This window comes from Trichomonas vaginalis, chromosome I (genome assembly GCF_026262505.1).
Source record: "Trichomonas vaginalis G3 chromosome I, whole genome shotgun sequence".
Classification (NCBI taxonomy): Eukaryota; Parabasalia; order Trichomonadida; family Trichomonadidae; genus Trichomonas; species Trichomonas vaginalis.
This window is the reverse complement of record NC_067203.1, coordinates 23,433,273-23,458,230: the sequence shown is the minus strand read 5'-3', so window position 1 is coordinate 23,458,230 and position 24,958 is coordinate 23,433,273. Positions and strand designations below refer to the sequence as shown.

Genomic DNA, 24,958 nt, shown 5'->3' with positions numbered 1-24,958 from the left:
AATAAGATCAGATCTGTGTTCGATTCCATCAATAATTGCAAAGAAATATACTTGATTGTTTCACTTTGGATCGAAAGAATACTTGATATTTACATAACCACCTGGTTCAGCTGTTGGTTGAAGAAGTGTGATGGAATTCAAGACTGGAGCATCTCTGACAATAACTGTGTAATGAGCGATATGAGGTTTAGAAAGCTTAGGACTTGTCATCTTGAAGTATACTGTTTGTTCTCCAGGATATTTATAGCTGAAAGTTCTTGTGTATTGATCACTTCCTCCTGTTGATGGGTTATAATTTAAATGTTCTTTAATTGGAGAACCATTCTCTAATGCTTCCTTACTAGTAAATATATCTAAACTGAAACTGTAGTCTGTTGTGAAATGGAATATAATTTTCAGCTCTTCGTCAATGCCGATTATTGATGCACTTGTATCCAATGTAATTAATGGGTCATTTTCCATTTTAATCGAAAGCTGTGTCTTCTCAGAAGGTCTGATTGCAGTTCCATCTTTCTTATCGGTAGCATAGAATGAAATCTTTCTGTCTCCAGATTTCTGATTGATCAAGTTCTTGAGTGGGAATTCGAATGGCTTAGATCCACCATTAGTTGTAATTTGGCCAATTTCAATTGGATTTTCGCCTTCAAACTGCTGCATAATATAGAGTAATTTATTCTGATCTGAATCTGTGAGTGTACCTTTGACAGTAACGGTTTCATCGTTATCAGCAGAGGTTTGATTTAAGGAGAGACCAGAAAGAACTGGTTGTGACATGTACTGGAATTCACATGTAATTTGGTTGGTGGATGTAGCAGCCAATCCAAATTCATCAATTGGATAGTACTTTATTGCGTGTTTTCCAAGTGAAAGTGGTTTGGAAAGCGTGATATTCTTAGACATTTCACTTGTTTGGCCATTAGTTGCTGCATATGGAAGATCCATGTTAAGGTTTTCATTATCAAGAAGGAATGTAACGTGGCCATTTGTATCATCGTTAACCTTGAATTTGAGTGGGATAACTTCATTCAAGCCAAATGGTCCCTTTGGACATGCCTGAGATAAGGATGGTGAAGAAGATACATTGACAAAAATTGATACTTCCTCAGATTGGCCATTCTTGCCGTCTTCATCTGGATTATTATCATCTTCTACCCATGCAACTAATTCAAGATTCTTGTATGATTTTGTGTTTTCAGAAATTGTGTATTGGAAGGAGAACGAGGCACTTTGTTTACCCTCAGACTTCATGGTTTTGGCAACAGGAACTCCATGTTGGCTTGTGGATTTTCCTTCTCTAACATAGAAGAAAAGATCTTTGTTTCTATCTAAATCCTTATAGTTGCCTGAGATTGTTATTGTCTTTGATTGAGTTGTATCACTTCTGATATTTACTGGTTCTGCCTTGATGTTAAGAATTTCTGGCTTGTTCACAATTCTGAATTCAAAAGGTTCTTTATTTGATGGTCTGTTGAATTCATCAACAACCCAAATTTCGAATTTGTGTGTGCCACCATTTTCTTTGAAGTTGGTGCCGGAAGGAATTGTAAATGACATATCGAAATAACCTTCACCACCATTTTCAATTGTATAACCAGGAGGAATATCTTTATCACCTGAGAGCTCATTATTATTAAGAGAATAATGGACTGTACCTTGAGAATCATCCTTGATGGTTAACTTGAAGGAGATTTTTTCTCCATTTCCGTAGATTTTAGATGGTGGGAATTGAGCTGTAACTGAAGGCTCTAATGTGCAGACAAGATCAATTTGTTTAGAAAGTAAAGAATCTGAGTTTGTTGTTTCTTCATGGTTTTCGTCCATATATATAGACAAGAAGAACTGGATAGGATATCTACCTGTATTTGGATATCTGAATTCATCGATAGGATAATCCTGTGACTGACTATTTGATTCAACCCTTTGAACAAACTTTTTAACACCGGTTTTAACATTTCTATAGAATAGATAAAGTATTTTGTCTTCATCAAGATCTTTGAATTTCAATGTGAATTGTGTTTTAGTTCCTGGTGCTCCCAATGTTTTAAGCCCAACAATGTCTTGAATAATTGGTTTATTAAGTATTTTGAATGAGAATGATTCTTCAGCGGAATCAATTCCTAAGTGATCTGTGACATATACTTTAAGTACATAATTACTGCTACGATATTTCAATTGTTGAAGTGAAATATTAAGAGGGAATGGATTTGTTCCGTCTGTTGTATAAATTAGGTCACCAGAAAGATCTCCTATCTTCCAATGAACAGTTCCTGTGTTTTCATCTTTAATTGTAAACTTGCATACAAGAAAATCACTACTTGCATAAACTTCATTAGGCCTTAGCTTTATAACCAATTCAGGTTTCTTAGATATGATGAGTTCTAATTTGGTTGGTGAAATTTTATCTTCAGAGTCATCAACAGTTGTCCAAGCTGTGCAATTGTATGTACCTTCACCGAAATTTGGAACTTTGCAATCCATCGAGAAAGTTTGGAAATCACCGGTTGGAGTGAGAAAATCTCCATGTGCAATGTTTTGATCTGTTCCAAACTGTACATGGAATCTGACCTTTTGCTGTACATCTGTTTCCCTGAATCTTCCTGTTAATACAACATTGCCACCTGGTTCCGCTGACTTAGTTGTAAACTGAAGGCTATCAAATTGTGTTAGATATTCCATTGTAAACTGAATCTCTGTAACATCTGAGGAAAGACCTTGGGAATTTACTGCGTAAACTTTAAGAATGTGTTCGCCTGATCTTAAATTGGCGCAGTTGAAGTCATACTTTAAATCAGCTTTTGTTGTTCTGGTTTCTCCTAAGTCATATGTTTCTGTCTCAGTATGAATATTGATTCCACGTTGATATAAATCAAAGTGAACAGTGACACGATTTTCGGAAGTAATTGACATTGTTAATGGGATCTTAGAGTTTTGAGTCAACTTATTTGTATTTGTTGTTCCTGTTTGTACAGTAATGCTTGGTTTTGAGGACTTTGTGACTGTTACTTCAAGAACATTGGACTTCTTATTGGTATTGGCTGTTTCTGTGAACCAAATTTCAACAACTTCGTTATTTGATGTTGGGTTGTAATTAATGCCATATCTATCAGTGGCAAATCCAGCATTAAAAGTAGCGGATTTTTTGGTTGAAGCCTCTCCTTTCTTTTGCCAATTAAGTGTATAAGATGTACCTACATTGAGAAGTCTCATCCAGGTTGTTATAGTGGCTTGAGATTCAGATTCAGAAATGGCAACTTTTAGCTTCTCAGCAATAACGTCTAATTCTGTCTCCATGATGAAGAATATATGGATACCATATGTAATAACTTGGTCAGATCCGATGGTTTGTTCTGGAAATGAGTATTCAGCGCAAAGATCATCACCACCCTCTTTATCCTTTTGGACTTTTTGATTTTCGTTTTCAAATTTCTTAAAGAATTTTGGATTAGCTTGGGCTGTTAATCCGTACCAAAATCCGTCTGGTACAATGAAATCGCGACCTTCATGAACTGGAAGATGATCAAAAACGCATCTTTGATAAGCAGGATGTGATAATTGTTGACCTGGATTTGCATATTCATCAACTGCATATAAGAATTTTCCAGGTGAAACTTTTCCTGTTTTTGGTTTACTATCGTATGGATAAATCTTATTGTTGCCATTGAAATTCCAAAATCCAATGTCAGTATATGTTCCAAGTTTGACCTTGACAGATTCTTTATTGGTATTAGTAAGAACGAATTTAAGATAACCATCATTAGGTGTGACTTTTTCAAGTTGGAGATCTAAAATGACACCCCCAAATGGTCCATGGCTTTGATCTTTTGGTTCATACTTTTGATCATTGACAATTAATTGGACTTCTGTTCCGATATCCATATATGTGAATGGTATATCTTGTCCATTGTATTTGTATTGAATATTAAAATAGCCTGATGTAAGCGGTGGCATTTTTACTGGATTAACAATCTTCATTTCTCCGCGGATAAATGTTAACAAAGAGAACGCGAGCATGGTATTAAAATAATAAAATGATTAATAATATTGAATATCTTTTGAAATTTTGAATTTATTGAAATATAGAAAGTGGATTATTATGAATTTTATATATCCATTTAAAATTCATTTAAAAATATTTGTCCATAAATTTCATTGAAAACGATTTAATCAAAATTTAATCATACTCAAATTGATAATCATGATTTTAAATATGACAAATTTATGTTTTAAAAGTATTGAATTCTTTATGAATTTTACCGATAGTAAAAAAATTTAAAATGTCCGTGTATATGATGTTAATTAATATTTAAATCGAAATCCCTCAATAAGATTTTTAATTGAATTTTGTAATCTATGCCATTTAAGAACAGTAGTTTATTTTTTGCGAATGTAGGTATAATATAAAGAATTATAAGAATGTAATCGATCAAGATAAAACTATGAGCTAAGAAAAAATTCTGAGATGCACATGACACTTCATCTTTGATATTTATACATACAAAAATCTTCATCTGTTTTTTATCTATTTTTCTTATTATTAGTAAATATGCATTTACAAAACTATCAATGTTTTTTTTTTCTATGAAAAAAGTAGTAGGATATGACGGGCTTTGTGACTTTTTTTGTAAACGTAAGAATTCATACAATATTGAACGATTTTGTATCATTATTTTTAACATTAATTTTAAAATAATTTATTTTTTTATTCTTACATAAATGACCCAACAAGTAAAACCAGATAAAATAGATTATCGAATTTTAGAGGATGGTGTTCCTGTTTATATTCAAAGATTTAAAGGGAAGCAATATTATAGAATTGTTTAAATCCTGAATGGAATCAATGGAGTCATAATCAAAAACCTCATAAACGAGAAAAAGAAATTGAAACTAATGATTATTTGAATTTATGAAATCAATTATTTGATTCATTCTTTCTTCAATAATTTCCATTCTTTTTGTTAAATCATCTATTTTCATTAATGAGGTGATTCTTGATTGAGGAATAGATTTCAAACTAACCACTCCTTTTATTTTTGAAATTTTGAATCCATCAACTTTAAACATTTTATTCAATTTACACGTTGTCAATTCTTCAAATAATTTTTTATTATTAGCATAATAGTCATTAAATTCATCAACAGATGAAAAAATTTTTATTTCAGTAATTGGTTCAACAACGTTTATTTTTTGTTGAACATTTTCACTTTCATTTATTTCATCCTCCTTTGTTTCATTTATTTTTAAAATTGGTTTCATTTATCATTAAATAAAAATTAGAATATAAGTGATGAAATATATTTTTTAATTAATATAGGGTGTCCAAAGGTGTGTTTAGCACAAACCTGAATACTGCGAATAGAAATAAACAAGTTACATATATATAAAGTTTATTTAAATATAATCACCATTGGATTCAATCACGCGTTCGCAGCGATCGATCCAGGCTTGAAAGACACGCTTTAAATCATCATGAGAAAATTGCTCAAATTGCTCTCTTACAAAATTTTCAAGATCATCTGGACTCGCGAATTCGCGTCCTTCAGCTCTCTTTTTTAGCGTGCCGAATAAATAAAAGTCAGAGGTGCAATATCAGGTGAATAAATTGGGTTTGGAACAACTTTGACATTGTTTTCCACCAAGTAATTCATTACCTTATGACTTTTGTGAACTCTTGAATTATCAAAATGAATTGCAAACTTTTGTTTTTGTTGTTTGGATTTCTCAAACTCATCAGAATTGATAATTTGAGTAAGAACATTGTCAATTAGATACTGAGCATTCATCGTATTAGGTTTTTGAAGAATATCAATTGCGATGATGATGCCATTCACGCCCCAAAAAACCGACAACATCATCATTGGTGTGTCAATTTTTTTCTTCGGGAATGTTTGCGGATTTTCATCCTTCGGGATCCACATGATTTTGGCTTCTGTTGCATAGTGAAACCAAGACTCGTCCCCTGTTACTAAAAAGCGAAACTTCTTGGATTGATACGCACCCAATATAGAGAGGAGCTCTTTCGAAGATTGGACTCTAGATTTTTTTGAACTGAATTAAGGTTGTGCGGAACCCAACGTGTATACGCTAGTTTGTAGTTCAAATAATTGTGCAGATAATAACTGACTGTTGTACGTGGTATCTTTGTCATCTCCTCTATCCTTCTGAGTGATGCTCTTGGTCTTCATCTAGCGCTTGAAGAATTGCTTTGATTTTCTTTGATCCGGCGATTTTTTGTCAATTTTTATGATGGGCGCCTTTTTGTTCATGAAGTGATACATCCTAACATGATACGTTACAGTGGAATAGCTAGGAGCATCCATACCGAAGCATTTTACCAATGTCTCGTAGATTTTTTTACAGTCTTTGCATTTTTTTGCAAGAGCGAGGATGTTTTCTTTATGATTCATTAAAAAAATGAAAAAATCCCGCCAAAATTTCCCGCGAAACCGCCTCTTGTCTCAAAATTCATTTTATATCCCGGCATGGCGCCAAAATACAACATACTCATCATATACATATATTCATATTTTTTATTATATATTTATAATCAGCATATATCTCCTTTAATAGTCTCATATAGAGCGCTGTGCTAAACGCACCTTTGGACACCCTATATTAAATCAGAAATGGCGGCAGGATTCTTTAAAAAATTATGGGATGGAATTAAGAAAGCTGCAGGTTGGGTTTATAAAAAGGTTATTAAACCTGTTGCAAACTTTTTGGCACCAGTAGCGAAAACGGCAGGAACTATCATAGGTGGAGTATTAGGTACTAAAGCAGGTAATCCGGCGATGGGAGCACAAGCAGGTAACGCAATTGGTGGAATTGCTGAAGGAATACTTAATAAAATAGGAGGTAAATAGTGGAAAAATAAATAAATATTATTTTTATCTTAGTATTGGTTGTAGTCTTTGATAAACTTTTTCTCCTTTATTTAAAATTTCTCTTATTGGGGCAGCTTTTGGCGTTATTGATTCAGCAATGTCACTAATTGCTTCTTTATTCTTAAATATCCAATTTGCTCCTTTCTTCATTGTTTCCCAAACTCTATGCGCTCCTCTTTTTACTTTATCCCATAATTTTTTAAAGAATCCTGCAGCCATAGTTGATTATTTCATTAAAATTAAAAATTCATTTTCATATTTTAATTTTGATTTTTTATTTAATAATAAATGACGACTAACTATTTGGTGCCAAACACTAAACCGATTAATGGAAATGTGTTTCATTCATTCGAAAAGATAAATGAAATATTCGCAAAGAATGACGGTAGAAGATATTATAGAGAACTTGAAAGTTCATGCTATGACTCTGATACTCCATATTTTGATGATAAACAAACTCATTTAAGAATTACAAATCCGGCTCATGATGTGAACCAATTAGGTGACACATATATTAAACGCAAAGTTAGAGCAACTCTAGTTTCAAATAAAGCTTTCACATGTGATGCCGCTTTTAAATGCATGCGTTTATTCGTTGGTTACAAATCATCAAATCAAAGCTTTAAACAATTAGAAGTAGAAACTGAAAGAGGTGATGCTGGTTATCTTCAGATGGATTGCGCCCGTGAATCTTTTGCATTTGCAACATATAAACCAAAATCAGAAAGGAAAGTTAAAAAGTTTGTTCATTCGTTATATAATAATGTTCAAAAATATGATAACTCAGTATGTGGTAAATATATTGACCCTTCAGAAGTTTTCAAGAAAGCAAATGAAGAAGTTGATATCACTTTTGATATGATTATTCCGGTAAATGATTTGTTAGCATTTCAGGCGTTCGATGATTATCCTAAATCATTTGGTGAAATCATTCTTAAATATTATGTTTTCAGGGATACTCTAGTATTTTGTCAGGTTGACCCGTTAAGAGTTGCTGATTTACAAAATTACGTTTATGAAAAGATAACTGATGAAAATTATGAAAAGATTATGAATCATGTTTATAAATATGATCGCAAATTCCAACAAATCGGACTTCCTGCCAAATTAATTACAAGCTTAGCCGCTACATCTGCTGACGCAACAGTTGATGACGTTATTATTTCATGCACAAAGATGGAAGTTTTAGAGGATAAATGCATTACACCAGGATATGGTTTAATTGAAGAATCAGTTAAAGCAATACCACGTTTATTCAGTAAGGAAGATCCATTCATGATTCCAGCTCAACATATTGACGTTCGTTCACTAAATGGAGGTTGCATCACTCCTGAAGGTATCAGCTCAGATTTCTCATACGCTCTTCATAATGTTACAGATGTTGTGTTAACATTTCCGAAGAATGCAATGCAAAGAACAGTTTTAGAAAATCCAATGCTTCGAGGTCTTCAGGTCACTATAGATTCAAGAAACTTCCCCGATCAAGCGATGACCACAGTGGGTGACATATTCTTTACACGTATGCTTCAAGCTTCTGATTTAGATGGAGTGAATGAATGCACAGAAGAATACGAGGACTCATTAACTAGACCATTAAATGCAGATGATGGCACACCATCAGCTAGAACATGGAAAGACCAAACTTCATTCTTATGCACTATTCCAGTTCAACGTAATGGAGCGGGTATATTCTTTGATGGATTAGAAACTTTCAACTCACAAGTTACAGTACAAGTGAAAGCTTATCCAATCATTCAGGGTGAAAATGACACTTACTGTTCAAAGGTGACAAATCCTCCTCAGGTTTGGTTTACTAGGACTACGTATTGGACATGGACACCGGATGAAGGTTTGAAATATCATCCAACAGGTACACCGCCACAGTATAGAAGTTCATATGATGAAATATTGATGAATAGAAATGTTTAAAATTATAAATTTATTTTTGATTAAATGGATTTCAATTCTGAAGAATTAGCAGGAGTATATAATACATACATAGATGATATGATTAATGAAGCATTGAGTGATAATAGAAATGCTCTATCTAAGGAAAAATTAATGAAAATTCCATATTCTGAATGTTACTTAAATTCAATCACTGCAGCAATTGGTAAACAAAATAAAGGTAAAACATTAACGATATTAAAACAAATTATCATTATTGCTAACACTTCCCCCTATTCACATGTGTTAATTTATATCAACCGTTCAGGTTCACCTTCAGATGATACATTTGAATCTTTAAAGCATTTAATCAAAATTCCAATTATTTATTTATCACAAGAAGAAGCAGAAGATTATTTAAAAAACTTTTTAATGTATAAAGAATTATATAATACAATCAAGAAGCAGGGATTAGAGGATAAAATTATTGATAAACAACGGGATGAATTATTTGAAACACTTTCTATTTCAAATTTTGATAAAGAATTTTTGCATTCACTCATTTTTCTAGATGATGCTGTGAAATCAAAACTAATAACAAATGAGAAATCATATTTTAATCAGTTATTAACTCAATGTCGACACATTCAGTGTTCATTCTTCATGGCTGTTCAATACTTTAAAGCATTAAGCACAAACATTAAATCAAATCTATCAACCCTTTTCATTTTCAGTGGTTTTAGTCGTCAACAGTTGAACGTTATGCTTTATCAAGTGAATTTACCAATGAGCATTAATGAACTTTACACACAATATCAGCAATTAGGTGAACATGGAAAAATAATAGTTGATTTAAATAAAGGATGTGTTAAATTTGATTAACTTTTTATAATTAATTTTTATTTTTTATTTATAATTAAACATGACTGAAATAGCAAATCTTCTACAGGTTCCATTAAAACAAGGGGCAAACAAAAGGGGGGGTACATATAATAGAACTATGAAAGTTCCAGATGGAATGAAAGAATTAGTTCATATTGTTGCTGGTCTTCAAAAGGATGTAAAACAAATGAGAAACGTTTTAACATTACCAGAAGCTCAAGCATATGCCAAACGTCAAGGTCCAAATTGGGAAGCACACGAAGCAGACATTACGGGTCCAAATGGAAAACCTGATGGTATAAATGAAGTTTTCGTTACTGATGGTCAAGGTAATATTAAAGTCATAAATGGTTACAAATTAACTGTATCTGATTATCCTAAACGTAAAGCATATAATGAACGTTATCCTATGCAATTTGATGAAAATGGAAAAGCTGTTAAACAATACATTGGAGAAGGTGAACATGGTCCAATTAATTCATACCGTCATAATCCATATTCTTATTTCAATGAAGAATTAAACGCTATTGAAGAAGGACCGGATGGATTACCACGATATGTTAATCAGTTTGATGGTCAATATGCATATTTGAGACCTGAAATTCCAGCTAAGAAATTCTTTAAAGTTGCTTTATTCGATCCAGTGTTCAATGAACAGAAAGAAGCAATGAAAGCAGAATTTAAACCAATTCAAGTGGCAAGAATTTCTTCATCTTCACTTTCAGAAGCGTTCAAGGAATTGATAAAGAAACCACTTTATTCTCAACAAGGTTATAACTTCGATTTAATTAAAGAAAGTGATAGACGTAAATTAGAAAAATCAGATGGTTTTAAGAATGCATGTAATGAAATGATTAAAGATATTGTAAATGATAAAATAAGACTGGAAGAAACTCAAAGCAATATCAATAACATAATTGGTGCAGTTACAAAGAAAGTATAAGCAAACAATGATGAACCTTGGGATATTACCGTAACAACTAAATAAAACTTTAAATATATTTTTCTTTTTTTTATTCAATTATAAATGAGAAGACGTTTCACAAGTCAAAAGAACACTAACGCAAAAGCAGAGATTACGGTTGGTTATAACGTAAATGATGATAAATCACGAATTATTCAAAATGTTAAAGTTAATGTTAGTCCTGAATTAACAAGGTCAGCAACTCAACCAAATTTATTAACTCGTGACTTACCGAAGAATGAGGAGGAGCAAAATAAAGAAGATGAACCCAGTAAAGAACCCGTTGAAATCCCCACATATCCAACATACCCCCCACCTCTTTCATCAAACATTGAGAACCCAGGAATCTACGATTCCAGTCGCAATGTGCCATATAAAATAGACATTAATTCTGAATTAATGAAAATTTACCGTGATATAATAACCGATAATTATGATTCAATAATAAATTTAATTGACCAATCCGGTTTAATTATTTTACCTTATGAATCATTAATTCACATTATCGCCATTCTTTGTGATGTTCAAGATTCAGACGTTAAGATTCAATTTTTCATAGATGATGAGGTTTCATGCTGCGGAACAGTTGCAAAAATAAATCCTATAAAGGATATTAGCACAATTAAGATATCAAAGAACGGAACAACAACTGAACTTCATTTAACATATAATGATATTTATAATAAAATAGTTGATGAATATAAAATATCACTTGAAAAATTCTTTGTTAAGGCTATTTAATATTCAAGCATTAACATTATTGAATAATAATCCTTTGAATCATAATCAATAATAATTGACCTTTCACCAGTTTCTATCGTTTGTTTTATTTCTTTTTGTTCCCCATTATCTGGATCGGTCATTGTAATTGTTTTTGTTATAGTATCAGCTTTATCTTTAACTTCAATCTTTTTTCCATCAGGATATTTAAACCAAAATTCCAAAAATTCGATATTGTCAATCTGTTCATATTTTAATCTATCAATTACATTTTTAATACCATCTGAAAATCTTATGAAATGGTCATTATATGGGTTTGATTGAACTAAATTTGAATGAAGTGAAATATAACCCGATGATGAATATGACATTGACTCATATTTTCTGAAAACACTAAAATTTATAACATGAATGAATTTCTTATTCGTTGAATTTATGAATTCTTGAGGTAATCTTATTCTAGTTTTATTTATCACTGGAAAATAACGCTTTACCATATTTTTAATCGTAATAAAAATGTCAATTATCAATATTATTTCGAATAATAACTGTGAATTAAATTTAACAGTTAGCGGAATTTATAATGTTACTCTCGTTTCTGTGAGTGGTAAATTTAATCCCATTCTTTTAGACCCTTCAGATTATATATCATTTATTAAAGGTGACCATGAAAAAACGTATGATATGCATATAAATAATGTGATAACGAAATGGGATATTAACACGATTTTAAGTTATTTAAACGAATCATTTATCATATGGTATGAAGAAAATTTTAAATCAAAACCTGATAAACTTTTTGAACTTGATGAAATAAATAACCTTATTAAATTCCCGCTGAAAATTAAATTTTGTACTCCTCATCTTCGTTCATTGTTGGGGATATTAAATTTTGAAAAAGATGTTGGGGATGTTTTGTATTCTGACACTGGTTCCAATTTCATTTTAATCAAATGTGATAAAGTTAATACCCCAATGAGATTTTCACATCAAACATTAGACCCTAACTCTTACCCATCAATACAAAACATTTTATCCATCAACTTAAACATATTTTCTTTATCATATCCGTTTCAATTATCCGGGAATTCATTTATTCTTCATTCAAAAGATTTATCAAATATTAAATTTAGAATAACCGACCTATTTGATTGTGATTTAGAATTCATGAATGAAATATTATGGCAATTTCAAATAGAAAAAATAGGTGATGAGATAACAGATTAAATATTTATTTTTAAATCATAATAAATGATTAAACAACAACAACCACAGCAACTTAAGGCACAGACCATTACATACGCCACATATGCATATAATTCAAAGACGGCAGAACAAACACAAAGGTTGAAATATGGAGATTTGGAGATAGTATTGAAAAATGACCATTTCGAATTCGTTTGCAAAGGTGGTGCAGTGATATCAAATATAAAAGGAATTTTATTTATGAATTCAAAAATTAAAGGTATAACGGATGATATAACATCAATTCCACCAGAAGAACAAAGATATTACGCATTAAATGCATTTCCTAAAGTTTTGAAGATTGGAAGATTTAATTTAAATGAGGAATTCATAAAAGGTTTCCTAAATGACATAATGAAGAAGGCAGATAAGGAATATGTCAACAGTGAGTTAATGAAGAAAGCAGATAAGGAATATGTGGATAGTGAGTTAATGAAGAAAGCAGATAAGGAATATGTGGATAGTGAGTTAGAGGAGAAGGTAGATAAGGGACTTATGGCTAGTGAATTAATGAAGAAAGCAGATAAGGAATATGTTAATGAAAAAGATAATGAAATTAAAGAAATGGTTGAATGGTATCATGAATGGACATCGAAGATTTTAAAAACTAAAGCTGATACAGGATGGGTTTCAGGATGTTTAGACCTTAAAGCGGATAAAACATATGTTAACGACGAGTTAGAGAAGAAAGCAGATAAGGAATATGTCAACAGTGAGTTAATGAAGAAAGCAGATAAGGAATATGTGGATAGTGAGTTAGAGGAGAAGGTAGATAAGGGACTTATGGCTAGTGAGTTAATGAAGAAAGCATATAAGGAATATGTTAATGAAAAAGATAATGAAATTAAAGAAATGGTTGAATGGTATCATGAATGGACATCGAAGATTTTAAAAACTAAAGCTGATACAGGATGGGTTTCAGGATGTTTAGACCTTAAAGCGGATAAAACATATGTTAACGACGAGTTAGAGAAGAAAGCAGATAAGGAATATGTCAACAGTGAGTTAATGAAGAAAGCAGATAAGGAATATGTGGATAGTGAGTTAGAGGAGAAGGTAGATAAGGGACTTATGGCTAGTGAGTTAATGAAGAAAGCATATAAGGAATATGTTAATGAAAAAGATAATGAAATTAAAGAAATGGTTAAATGGTATCATGAATGGACATCGAAGATTTTAAAAACTAAAGCTGATACAGGATGGGTTTCAGGATGTTTAGACCTTAAAGCGGATAAAACATATGTTAACGACGAGTTAGAGAAGAAAGCAGATAAGGAATATGTCAACAGTGAGTTAATGAAGAAGGCAGATAAAACATGTGTTAACGAAATATACCAAAGTTTGATAGGAACAACAAAAAATATTGAAACTATTGTTGGTGACTTTTCCGTCTATGAAGAAAATAAATATTTTAGAGGGCAATTGGTACATTCCTTAAAAAATGGTATGCGGTGTAAACTCATTCCGAAAAATAACAATGAAATGTATGTAAGTTATATAAAGAATGATGACACGCAAGTTAAAGTTCCATTAGACAACAACTGTTACTTAAACTTATATGGAGACGAACAAAAGAAATATTTCCGAGTTTATGAAATGACGGATATGACATTGCCTAACCCAGCTCCAGCACCATATTATTATGACTATGTAGATGACGAAGGAACACTACATGCAGATGAACAAAAGCAAACATTATATTTAGAATATTATAGATATAAAAGATATAATGCAATAGAAAAAACGAGAATAGTATATTATTATATAGATGACAAAAATAAATATTATAGTCAAGATTTTACTTACCCTGAAAACATAAGATTATATTATAAAAAATATTCTTACACAAACCAGAAGAAACCTGAAATAGTTGCATTATATTTTAAGTTCAAAAGAGACAATCCTATATTATCTCATATGTTTGATTTAATGAACCCAGTAGGTTCTATTTATACATCTATGGAAGCAAGAGGTCCTCAAGTAATGTTTGGTGTTGGTGCATGGGAACAAATAGTTGACAGGTTTTTGTATTGTGCAAACTCTTCAAAGGAAACAGGAGGTTCGAAGAAAATTAAAGAAGCAAACTTACCCCCGCACACTCATACAGGAACTACAAACACAACAGGTAGTCATTCACATTCAATAACAAAAAGAGGTTATAGAAATCTTGCGGCAGGTTCGGATAGACAGGGAATGGATAGATATGATATTTCAACTGACCCAGTAGATTCAAGCACAGGTATTTTCTGTGGAACCGCAGGAAATCATTCACACACTTTCACAACAAATCCAACAGGCTTGGGTGAAGATTATATGCCACCATTTATGACTGTATTCGCATGGTACCGCATTTATTGAATGAACTAAATATATTTTATGTCTGTAATTAATTAGGTAATGAAGTAATGGATGAACTGCAGAAATATATGTTTACGCTAATGTTTTCAGGTTATTCAATAATTATTTATTTTTGAAGAACTGAAGGGGTCACCGGGTCACCAGGTGGTCACCAGGTAATTTAACTTCTATGAAAAAATGAGACAACATGACATTTAGACAACATCACTGGAAATATGATGTAGTCCAAAAATAAAGTTAGTTTTAAAATTATTTTTATTTATTTTTTTTATTTTGTATGTAAGAACAGAAATGTCAGTCGAAGCAAAAACATTCACGAACAAATCTAATGGTGAAACATTCACAAAAGGCACTTATAATGGTATTGAAGTCTTACGTAGAGACAAGGATGGTTACATTAATGCAACAAAGATGGCAAGAGAAGCAGGAAAGTTAAACCATTTAAATTCTGTTAAACCATTTAAACAAATCGTTACATGAAATGTCAGAATCACTCGAAGTTAAGCAAAAATTCCTCGTATATGTTTTATCATTTAATTTAACCGTTGATGATACCATGAATGGTTTTAAGTAAGCGTTCAAAGTTGCACACTCAGAAAGTTGTAATTCTTCTTTAGTCTCTAATGTTTCGAAGTCAAAAGTAATATAATATCTTGTCGGTTGATAATATTCCTGCAAATTGTGAGCTAATAACCACTGATATATCTTCTGTTTCGTAATATGTGGTGCATATGGTTGCTGGGTCTTTTGCAATTGAACGTCTTGAATTAATCTTCCATTATTTTCTTTACATTTCTCACAATGCTTTAAAAATCTTCTTTGGTTTTTCCTTTCTGGATCATCACGGATAGAATATACTTCTTCTTTGCAAAAGGGGCAAACTTTATATCCCGTGAGTGCTTCAACGTCTGTTATTCTGTCAGCGTGAAGTTTTCCACATGGACTCTGTGTTAATAAAATATTTACTGTTTCAAATTCTGGATCTATCATTATTGATTCCACTAATGGAAAGTCTACCTTGTTAATGTCTACATCTTCTGGTTGAGGGTCACAATAATAAAAATCAATATTAACATTTAACATTCTCGCTAATCTCTCACTTTCTGATGAAATGTCAAATCCTTCATATGCATCTATGGCTTCGTTTAAATAACTTCTACGAGTTTTAGGATTAACACCATCAGGAATGTTATAGAAGCGTTTAAATAACCTTCTACCTTCGGCTCTTATTTGATTATCATTCATTTTAGCGGTTCCATTTTTGTTCATTTATGTAAGAATAAAAATTAAAAAATAAAGTTTATTTTTTTAAAGTCCAGGGCTAAAGTCCATAAAATGAATTAAGAACACATAAATTTTTATCATCTGCGACGTGACGAATACATTTTAATTTACTCAAGAATGCGTACCCTGATACATTAAATCTAATTCCTGTCTTATTTAATTTCACAACTTTGAAAAGGAATGTATGAATAGCTATAAAATGATGAGATGATGTTTTATGGGTTGCTTCCATTTTTTCTGAAATAAATGAATAAATATAATGCTTATAAGTTTTCATATCTTTTATGTTCTTAATAACGAATGGTATAGACCTTTCCACTTCGTCTTCCTTCGGTGCTGTTCTTTCATATGAAACATTATTGGTATCTTCAATAATGAAACCACAATCACATAAAATTTTATAGGTTCCAATTGTTTCTTTTGATATTTTATCTAACAAATCAAAAACTTTATCAACACCTGTACATTTATTTAAATAATAATTTGTGTAAATATCATGGTCTTCTTTCTTAATCGTATTTGTTGCATATGTTACATTTTTCAGTGCTTTTTTGAATTTTTCGGAATCTAAAGGTGGTGAAAGTAATATACATGGATAATCTCCATCGTCAATAAACTGAAGCTTATGTTTATGAATAAATTTTGTGCCTTCTTCTGAAAGTGTTTCGTCAATATCACCATCTAATAAATTTTTAGTAGATTCCAAAAAGTAATTTTTATATCTTTCCTCATGTGATTTTTGAACTTCTGATTCTGAAGCTGGGATATTCATTAAACCCTCTACTTCATTTTCAGCATTTCTCAATTCACTAATTCTTTCATCTATTTCATTTCTTAATTGTTCCAATTTCTCAATCTCATCGTTATAATATTCATCTTGTTTAATTTTTTCTTCAAAATATTCAGGAGGTGTTTCAAGGCTCTCTGAGCCCAGGTCCTCTGGACCATAAAGAGGAATATTCTCCTGTTTTTCAACTTTTTTGGGATATAAATATCTCATTATAGCCTTTTTAGTAATTGGTCCGTTATATTTAAATTCATTCAACAATCTGGAAAACTCTTTCACATTCTGCATATATGTTGGATAAGAACCGTCTCCAAAATTTTCTAAAATATTTTCTAATTCTGAATTAGTGAACTTTAAAGATTTCAATGAATTAGTTGTTATACTCATTTATCATTAAATAAAAAATAAATTATTCATAAATGTAAGACATAATTTTTAAAGTTTATTTTTTATTTCATTATGGTAGTGAATCTTTTACTCATGAAAATAATTATTTCTAATTTCTTTTACTCTCTCATACATACTAGATTTGAAGAATTCAGAACATTTCCCATAATCTCCTAAATGTTTTCTTATCTTATTGGTTTTCCATTCATTATATGAAACTGTATAAACTTTATCTTTATTTTTGCATCTTTCATCACTTCCAATATATTTATATTTCAATTTTGATTTATCGGTTTCATATTCATTAGCGTTTAATAATTCACAGTCTTCCTTTTTAAATAAATGTTTTATGTATTCAGGATTAAGAATTCTATAATATTGCTTCCCTTTAAATCTTTGAATATAAACAGGAACACCATCCTCTAAAATTCGATAATCTATTTTATCTGGTTTTACTTGTTGGGTCATTTATGTAAGAATAAAAAAATAAATTATGTTTAAAATTAATGTTAAAAATAATGATACAAAATCGTTCAATATTGTATGAATTCTTACGTTTACAAAAAAAGTCACAAAGCCCGTCATATCCTACTACTGAAAAATTTTATAGCAAGAAGATATAACTTAGGAGTTTAACATGTTCTCACATATATCATCATTGTTTTTAACAATGTACCAAAACATGTCAGAATTTTGAAAACATAACATGGTGTTTAAAATGATATTTTCGATTGAAATACATTCTACATCCAATCAAATAGTTAATTTAATATTTTTTAAGTATAATTAGGCTGGCAGAATTTTTTATAGTTTGTATTGAAAAGTAAACCTTAACTCTAAATTTCGAAAATAATTTTCTTATCTAATCTAGTATACATTTTTGATGGAAAATAGTACTATAAAATAATGTTTTTATCGTTTTTCCGTGAAATTGATATCCAAATGCTTTATAACTTGAATTTTAATAATATATGGCCTTAAACTTGGTTTTAAAAAAAAAAAAAAAAAGGTAGTGGGGCCTCCAGGCACTTCGTGCCTTCTAGCCCTGAAGATGTTTATTATAAATGATTTTTTTTTCTTGGGATGGCCTTCCAGGCACTTCGTGCCTTCTAGCCCATAAAAAATTTTGCACAAGACCCAAGAGGAGGACCGGAGCCCCAGCCGACCAGCCGTTGACTTTTTTTTGTTTCACTTTTCACAAATTATATATGTTTTCATGTTTTGTCAAGATTTCTTCGTAATGAGTGTAAATGACCCAAAAATAATGTTTAGGGTAGAATGTTAGATCTAACATGTTTTCTAACATGTTTTCTAACCTCATGAATTTGTCAAGATTTCTTCGTAAATGTTTTGTCAAGATTTCTTCGTAAATGTTTTGTCAAGATTTCTTCGTAAATGTTTTGTCAAGATTTCTTCGTAAATGTTTTGTCAAGATTTCTTCGTAATGAGTGTAAATGACCCAAAAATAATGTTTAGGGTAGAAGGTTAGATCTAACCTCTTTTCTAACCTCTTTTCTACCCTCTTGAATTTTCATGATTTCTTCGTAAATGTTTTGTCAAGATTTCTTCGTAAATGTTTTGTCATGACTTCTTCGTAAATGTTTTGTCAAGACTTCTTCGTAATGAGTGTAAAGGACCCAAAAATAATGTTTAGGGTAGAAGGTTAGATCTAACCTCTTTTCTAACCTCTTTTCTACCCTCTTGAATTTTCATGATTTCTTCGTAAATGTTTTGTCAAGATTTCTTCGTAAATGTTTTGTCAAGATTTCTTCATCGTATATGTTTTGTCACTTTTCGGGTAAAAACATTTTTATTATTATATATAAATGAATTTTACAAAACCACCGTTACCGTTCTTTGGAAATAAGAGTAAATGTAAAGATATTATATTGAGAGAACTTAAGAAACTACCGAATGGTCTAACATTTGTAGATTTGTTCGGTGGAAGTTTCTATATATCCCATTTGTGCCATACAATATTCCCAGACTCAAAGATTATATGCAATGACTTCGACAACTATATGGACCGTCTCAAACATATTCCAGACACAAACAATATATTGAAAGAGTTAAAAGAAAAGATACCTATAGGTAAGATGGAACGTATACCATTAGATAACAAAAATATTGTGAGAGAGGTTTTGAAAAAAGCAGAATATATAGACTGGGATAGTATATCTGCTAGACTATTATATAGTGGTTCTATAAGAGTTCATGACATTGAAACACTTATGTCAAAAGTTTTATATCTTAACTATACAAATGTTTTCAAAGAGGACATAGAAAAATATATTGAGGGTATAGAGTTTGTGAGATGTCATTGGACAGAGTTGTATGAAAAATATAAAGACAAGGAAAATGTTTTCTTTATAGTGGACCCACCGTTCTATAACACATGGGATTTTCAATACCAAGTAGACTGGACTTTGAGAGACTCTTTAGAAACTTTAGACGTTTTACATAACTGTCCATGCTTTTACTTTACATCCGATAAAAGTGGTTTGGAAACCGTTATGAGATGGTTAGAGGACATACATGACTATGAGTTTATATATGACAAGATAGAATATGAGAGAGGTCCTATAAACCGGAGAAAGTGTCATAACAAAGAAATTTTATTAGTAAGTAAATGTGGTTTGAAATAGGACTACTTGTTTTAGGTTTTTTCCATTGTGTCATTTATTTCTTTGACGTGGCAGAAAGATATAGAGAATATGAAGATGAACCAATGCCTGCAAATGTTCAGTATATGTACTCGTAAGAGATATTTTTATCTAATATTAAATGGACGCACAGAACTTAGCGAATGCACAGCAACCTGGACAACCAAACCCAGAGAATATTCCAAATGAAGTTAGAATACAAACTGCAATGGCAAACTATGGTCAAGTGCCAACAGATGTACAAATGCAAACTGCCATGTCAAATGACGCTGCGTTAGGTTTGCCACCATGGTATGCAAATATGAGATGGAAAGAGTTTTATACAAACCCTGAAGTGGGATATAAACAACTTTATGCAGATGACGCGAACACAGGAGTTGACCCAGAAATGTTTTCTACCAGAGGAGAAACAGAATGTATGAGCTCCAGTTAAAGAATGCTATGGAACTCAACAGGAAACGTAAGAGACTAGGTGGACATTAGATTTTTACATATAGTAAAATGGGTTTCTTCAGTAAGATAGGAAACTTCTTTCGAAATGTTGGAAGAGGTATATGGAATGGAATAAAAACCGTAGGAAGAGGAATTTGGAACGGAGTCAAAAATATTGGTAAAAGAGTAGGTCAGTTTGTTTGGTATTATACCTAAAGACCCTGAACCAGAAGAACAAGCTCCTGTTATACAACAGCCTGAACCTGCACCACAGTCTAGTTGGCAACCAAATCCAACACCTCAACCGTATTAAAAAATTATATTTTACCGTTCGATAGTAGTTGTATATGAAACTAAGTTCTAAGTAAAACGCATGGTATAATGGAATTATTCTTTTTCTTCCATCTGTAGTAAACCATACTTGAAAGTCTGAAATACTTCCACTTGGTGGTTCGTATAACTTTGTAGGTTTTTCGTAAAAGTCATTTGCCAAGCATAAGAAAGAGTTTTGGGCGCCAGAAAATGAAGCATGAACAATAATAGCATCTTGGTCGAAAACATCTTTAAATAAATATGGTTCATCTCTTGCATATCGACTGTAAATATTTGCTAAAGGAAGTTCGACTTTCTGATTTAACATTCTTTGCAAATAATACCATGACATTGCAGTGAATTCTGTATATATTTGTTCGTCTTTCTTTGGATTGTCTTCGTAGATTTGAAATGACACTTGTGAATTTTGTTTGTCATATACAATTCTCACATAAAGTGTGCTCTCGGTATTTGCATATTCATCAGCATATTTTGCATAACATGAATTTATTTTATCTTCTATATTTTTTAACGCAGTCTGTAGAGAAGATGAAAGGTCAACTTGTATTAGCTCAATTTCTTCCCACATTTTTCGTTTCCCTTCAGATATATAATCTATATGAAACCTTACAATAAATGGAAAACTTTTATCTTCTACAGACACAAACTTCATTCTACGAAAGCCAATAGCTTTTGTGACAGATGGGTCTCTTAGCCATCTTAATGGGTAGTCAAAACGATAGCCTTCATGCTTTACGGTCTCTGTCTCAAACTTTTGACCGACATTAGTAAAAAGTTCATCTAATGGTTTAGTTGTAGCAACTCTTGAATTTTCTTTTTCTATTGGAAGCATATTTTATCTAGAATAAAAATGTCGAAAGATATTGCTTCCATGAGAGAAATACAACACAACCGACAACTCATTATGCAAGCTCTAAATAAGAACACAACAAACTTTTCAAACTATTCTAAGATATCTGAGTCATTGAAAGAAGGAAACTTAAAACTGACATTAAACCCAATGACAGATGAGTTTCTATTCAAGACAATAAGAACCATACTGTCTGTATAAATCCAACAAAAGGAACTTTAAACGAGAAAACCTATAAATGAACTTCTTTTGAAAGCAATGTTGACAACAAAGCTGACAAAGAATATGTAGACGATGCAAATAGCAAAAGAAGAAGAAAGAGCTAACAATGCTTATGCAACAAAGAACATACTCATCCTGAACTAGCAGACAAAAACATATGTTGACAATAAAATGTTCAAGTGAAGTGACAAGAGCTGAAAACGAATATTCTAAAAAGACTCATACACATTCTATATCTGAAATAACAGACTTAAACGTTAGCCTTGAAAATAAGGTAGATAAGGGACTTATGGCTAGTGTGTTATGAGAAGAGCGGATAAGGAATATGTGGATAAAAAGATAAAGAAATTATAGAAAGGGTTGACTGGTACCATGAACGGACATCGAAGATTTTAAAAACTAAAGCCGATACAGGATGGGTTTCAGGATGTTTAGACCTTAAAGCAGATAAAACTTATGTTAACGATGAGTTAGAGAAGAAAGCAGACAAGAACCATACACATACAAGTTTTACAACTGTTGCTATAGAAAGTATTGAAGGAACGGTTGAAGAAACTGGTGGGGATGCATTATATTGTAAACCTCCTAACTTTCCACAAGGTTTAACATCGGATGACGACATAACGACGATGAGAAACATTAGATGTAAAAGATGTTTATGTCATGAAGGATGAACATATATTAAATTCACTGCTCAAGATTTATATGACAAGAAAGCAGACAAAAACAGAGCTTCAAACATTAAAGACAGAAATACTTCAAACATTATATCCTATAGGCTCTATTTATACGTCAATGAACTCTACCAGACCAGAAACAGTTCTGGGTTTTGGAACTTGGACTCAAATAGTCGACAGGTTTTTGTATTGTGCAAACTCTTCAAAGGAAACAGGTGGAGTAAAACGATTTCAGGTGCAAATTTACCTGCACACAGTCACTACATAGATTTAAGTACATCTCAAGCAGGTTTGCATAGTCATAGATTTTGGATTGGTCAGGAATGACAAAAGGTAAAGGATATGATGTTAAAGAGGACGTTAAGTTGCTATAAATTGTTACTGGAATAACACTGAGGGAGGAGGAATCCATACACATCGCGTTTCAGGATATACGCAAACAACGGGACAAAGTAAAGAATACATGCCACCTTACATGACAGTTTACGCATGGTATAGAAATGCTTAGTCGTCATTTTCAACTTCTTTAGCATATTCGTCAGGAGTTGTCTTATATTGTTAGGAACTGTCTTTGAAAGTATACCACCTTGAACTTTGACAAGTTTGAAACGAGGTCTGACAATAGTAGTTTTATCTTCTGCTTGCAGTCTGTACATTTTGCCATGTTTGCCTAAAACTTCATAATATTCTCTTGTATACTTTCTTCTATTTTTACGAACACGAATGTGAGTACCTGTCGGGTTCCCATTGTTGTCATAGTCAATAGTATTTTCATATGGGTGCGTTTAGGTATTTCTATTTTTACTTTGTCACCTTTCTGAAGTTTGAAGCCCGGCATTCTTTCTTGTTTGTCTTCTTTTGACTAAATTATTAAATATATTAGTCTTTCTCTAAGTCAGGGTTGTTTTTCATTTCTTCGGGGGAGTGGTTTCCCAAACCTTTTTGTTTACGGCTATTGTAAATATTTAAAACTTGTTCATCTTTGCCATGGAGAAGTGTCTATATTTGTCGTCATATGACATTTCATTTGCTTCACCACCTTGTGGTTGGTTTAAGTCTCTTAACATTTTTATACAACCGTCAATGACACCAAGAGCAGAATGGTTTTGGTCGACAATGAAATATTGGTTTACATTTTTTGAACGCAGATAGTTTTTTACATCATCTGATTTGAAAGAACTTTCACAGTCAGATGTCAGTTTTGGGATGGTTATTTGTCAACGAATATTGTCAAAGCATTTTCACATCTAAAATATTTTTGGACCATAATGGTATGGCTTCACAGTATCTTGTGTTTTGACCAACAAATATTAACCAGTATGGTGGTCCATCTTCTCTATACCTCGGAATGTTTTCCAAGATATCCATAAACCAAGCATTTTGGTGTTGAACTAAAGATTTTTATCATGAGTGCTTTCTTTGTCGCTTTAGAAACATAGGGGTCCTTGTTTGGATTCGTCATTTTTTATCCTATAAGAAATGGGTTTATTTGGCGCATTAGCAGGAGTTGCATCCAGATTTTTGCCCGCAGTGGGAACAATAGCCAGAGGTGTATTTGGAGTTGGAAGGAAGATTTTGAGTACATTAGGTATACTTAAAGAGAAAGCACAACCTATTATACAAACTGTACAGAAAGGTTGGGATGTAGCACGAGATGCAACAAATCTTATTCCAAATCCTGAAACAAGAGGAAAAGTTCAAGGATGGATGGACAATGTAGGAAGACAAGCAGGAAACTATTATAACAAAGCAAATGACTACTATAACCAAGCAGGACACTATATGGACCAAGGTGAAAGATTCTTTAACAGAGGATATAACCATGCACAACAATGGGAAACAATAACCAACCTCAACCGCCTCAAACGTGGGGAATGTAAAGTTTTTTACTGAGATGAAATGAACAATACAGCATTGAGACAAATGGGTTCAAGATGGATTTGTCGGCTTCCAGCAGTTACACAACGTGTTTGTCAAGTTCTTCCTATACCTCAGGAAGTTTTAGACCGACTTAAAAAACAACAACAACCAGTTGAAAACAAACCAAACTAAAATTTTTTTACTGAGATGAAATGACCGAAGAAGTTGAAACGGTAGATTTGACACCACAAACAAAAAAGTTCAGAACCATTGTCAAAAACCTGTCAAAGAACTTACAGATGAAGAGAAAAATTCAATAATAGAAAGTGCCAGGTCTGGAAATACAAACCCTAACTACAAAGTCACTTTTCATAGAAATGGAACGGCTAGTATCTCAAAAAAGAAACAGACTCTCACAAATAAAATATTGAAGTCTGAAGGAGCTTTCGAGACAACAGATGGAAAAGTTTACTTCACTGACCAACAGTTCATTATAGAACATCTCATTGACTTAGAGTCGAAATAT

General features: G+C 31.9%; 7 protein-coding genes and 1 pseudogene across 8 annotated transcripts, besides 5 other annotated features; 4 read left to right on the top strand and 4 right to left on the bottom strand.

The window, feature by feature from the left end:
- Positions 1 to 60: 60 nt before the first annotated feature.
- TVAGG3_1037470 (uncharacterized protein) lies at positions 61 to 4,011 on the bottom strand (the record flags this gene model as incomplete). The annotated part of the gene is made up of 1 exon (XM_001328390.1): positions 61 to 4,011. One exon carries the CDS (start codon positions 4,009 to 4,011, stop codon positions 61 to 63), a length of 3,951 nt encoding a protein of 1,316 aa, XP_001328425.1.
- A 1,297-nt stretch (positions 4,012 to 5,308) lies between these two features.
- Positions 5,309 to 5,336: a terminal%2Cinverted (terminal inverted repeat of Mariner transposon ID:TVAGG3_1037440).
- Positions 5,309 to 6,610: a mobile genetic element.
- On the bottom strand, positions 5,389 to 6,514 carry TVAGG3_1037450 (annotated as a pseudogene). Its single transcript has one exon. A coding segment is annotated over exon 1 (1,126 nt).
- Positions 6,583 to 6,610: a terminal%2Cinverted (terminal inverted repeat of Mariner transposon ID:TVAGG3_1037440).
- Positions 6,611 to 6,623: 13 nt separating this feature from the next.
- TVAGG3_1037430 (N-acetylmuramoyl-l-alanine amidase family) lies at positions 6,624 to 6,860 on the top strand (the record flags this gene model as incomplete). The annotated part of the gene is made up of 1 exon (XM_051255362.1): positions 6,624 to 6,860. The coding sequence occupies one exon, from the start codon at positions 6,624 to 6,626 to the stop codon at positions 6,858 to 6,860; it is 237 nt and encodes a 78-aa protein (XP_051080936.1).
- A 1,374-nt stretch (positions 6,861 to 8,234) lies between these two features.
- Positions 8,235 to 14,931: a mobile genetic element.
- TVAGG3_1037420 (uncharacterized protein) lies at positions 9,691 to 10,593 on the top strand (the record flags this gene model as incomplete). The annotated part of the gene is made up of 1 exon (XM_051255361.1): positions 9,691 to 10,593. One exon carries the CDS (start codon positions 9,691 to 9,693, stop codon positions 10,591 to 10,593), a length of 903 nt encoding a protein of 300 aa, XP_051080935.1.
- On the top strand, positions 10,678 to 11,355 carry TVAGG3_1037410 (uncharacterized protein; the record flags this gene model as incomplete). The annotated part of the gene is made up of 1 exon (XM_001328391.1): positions 10,678 to 11,355. One exon carries the CDS (start codon positions 10,678 to 10,680, stop codon positions 11,353 to 11,355), a length of 678 nt encoding a protein of 225 aa, XP_001328426.1.
- Positions 14,932 to 15,378: 447 nt separating the features above from the next.
- Positions 15,379 to 16,182, bottom strand: TVAGG3_1037390 (uncharacterized protein; the record flags this gene model as incomplete). Its single annotated transcript, XM_051255360.1, has 1 exon — positions 15,379 to 16,182. The coding sequence occupies one exon, from the start codon at positions 16,180 to 16,182 to the stop codon at positions 15,379 to 15,381; it is 804 nt and encodes a 267-aa protein (XP_051080934.1).
- Positions 16,183 to 16,258: 76 nt separating this feature from the next.
- Positions 16,259 to 17,395, bottom strand: TVAGG3_1037380 (uncharacterized protein; the record flags this gene model as incomplete). The annotated part of the gene is made up of 1 exon (XM_051255359.1): positions 16,259 to 17,395. One exon carries the CDS (start codon positions 17,393 to 17,395, stop codon positions 16,259 to 16,261), a length of 1,137 nt encoding a protein of 378 aa, XP_051080933.1.
- Positions 17,396 to 19,221: 1,826 nt separating this feature from the next.
- Positions 19,222 to 20,040, top strand: TVAGG3_1037370 (phage tail repeat-like family; the record flags this gene model as incomplete). The annotated part of the gene is made up of 1 exon (XM_051255358.1): positions 19,222 to 20,040. The coding sequence occupies one exon, from the start codon at positions 19,222 to 19,224 to the stop codon at positions 20,038 to 20,040; it is 819 nt and encodes a 272-aa protein (XP_051080932.1).
- Positions 20,041 to 22,109: 2,069 nt separating this feature from the next.
- Positions 22,110 to 24,958: part of a mobile genetic element that runs on past the window's edge.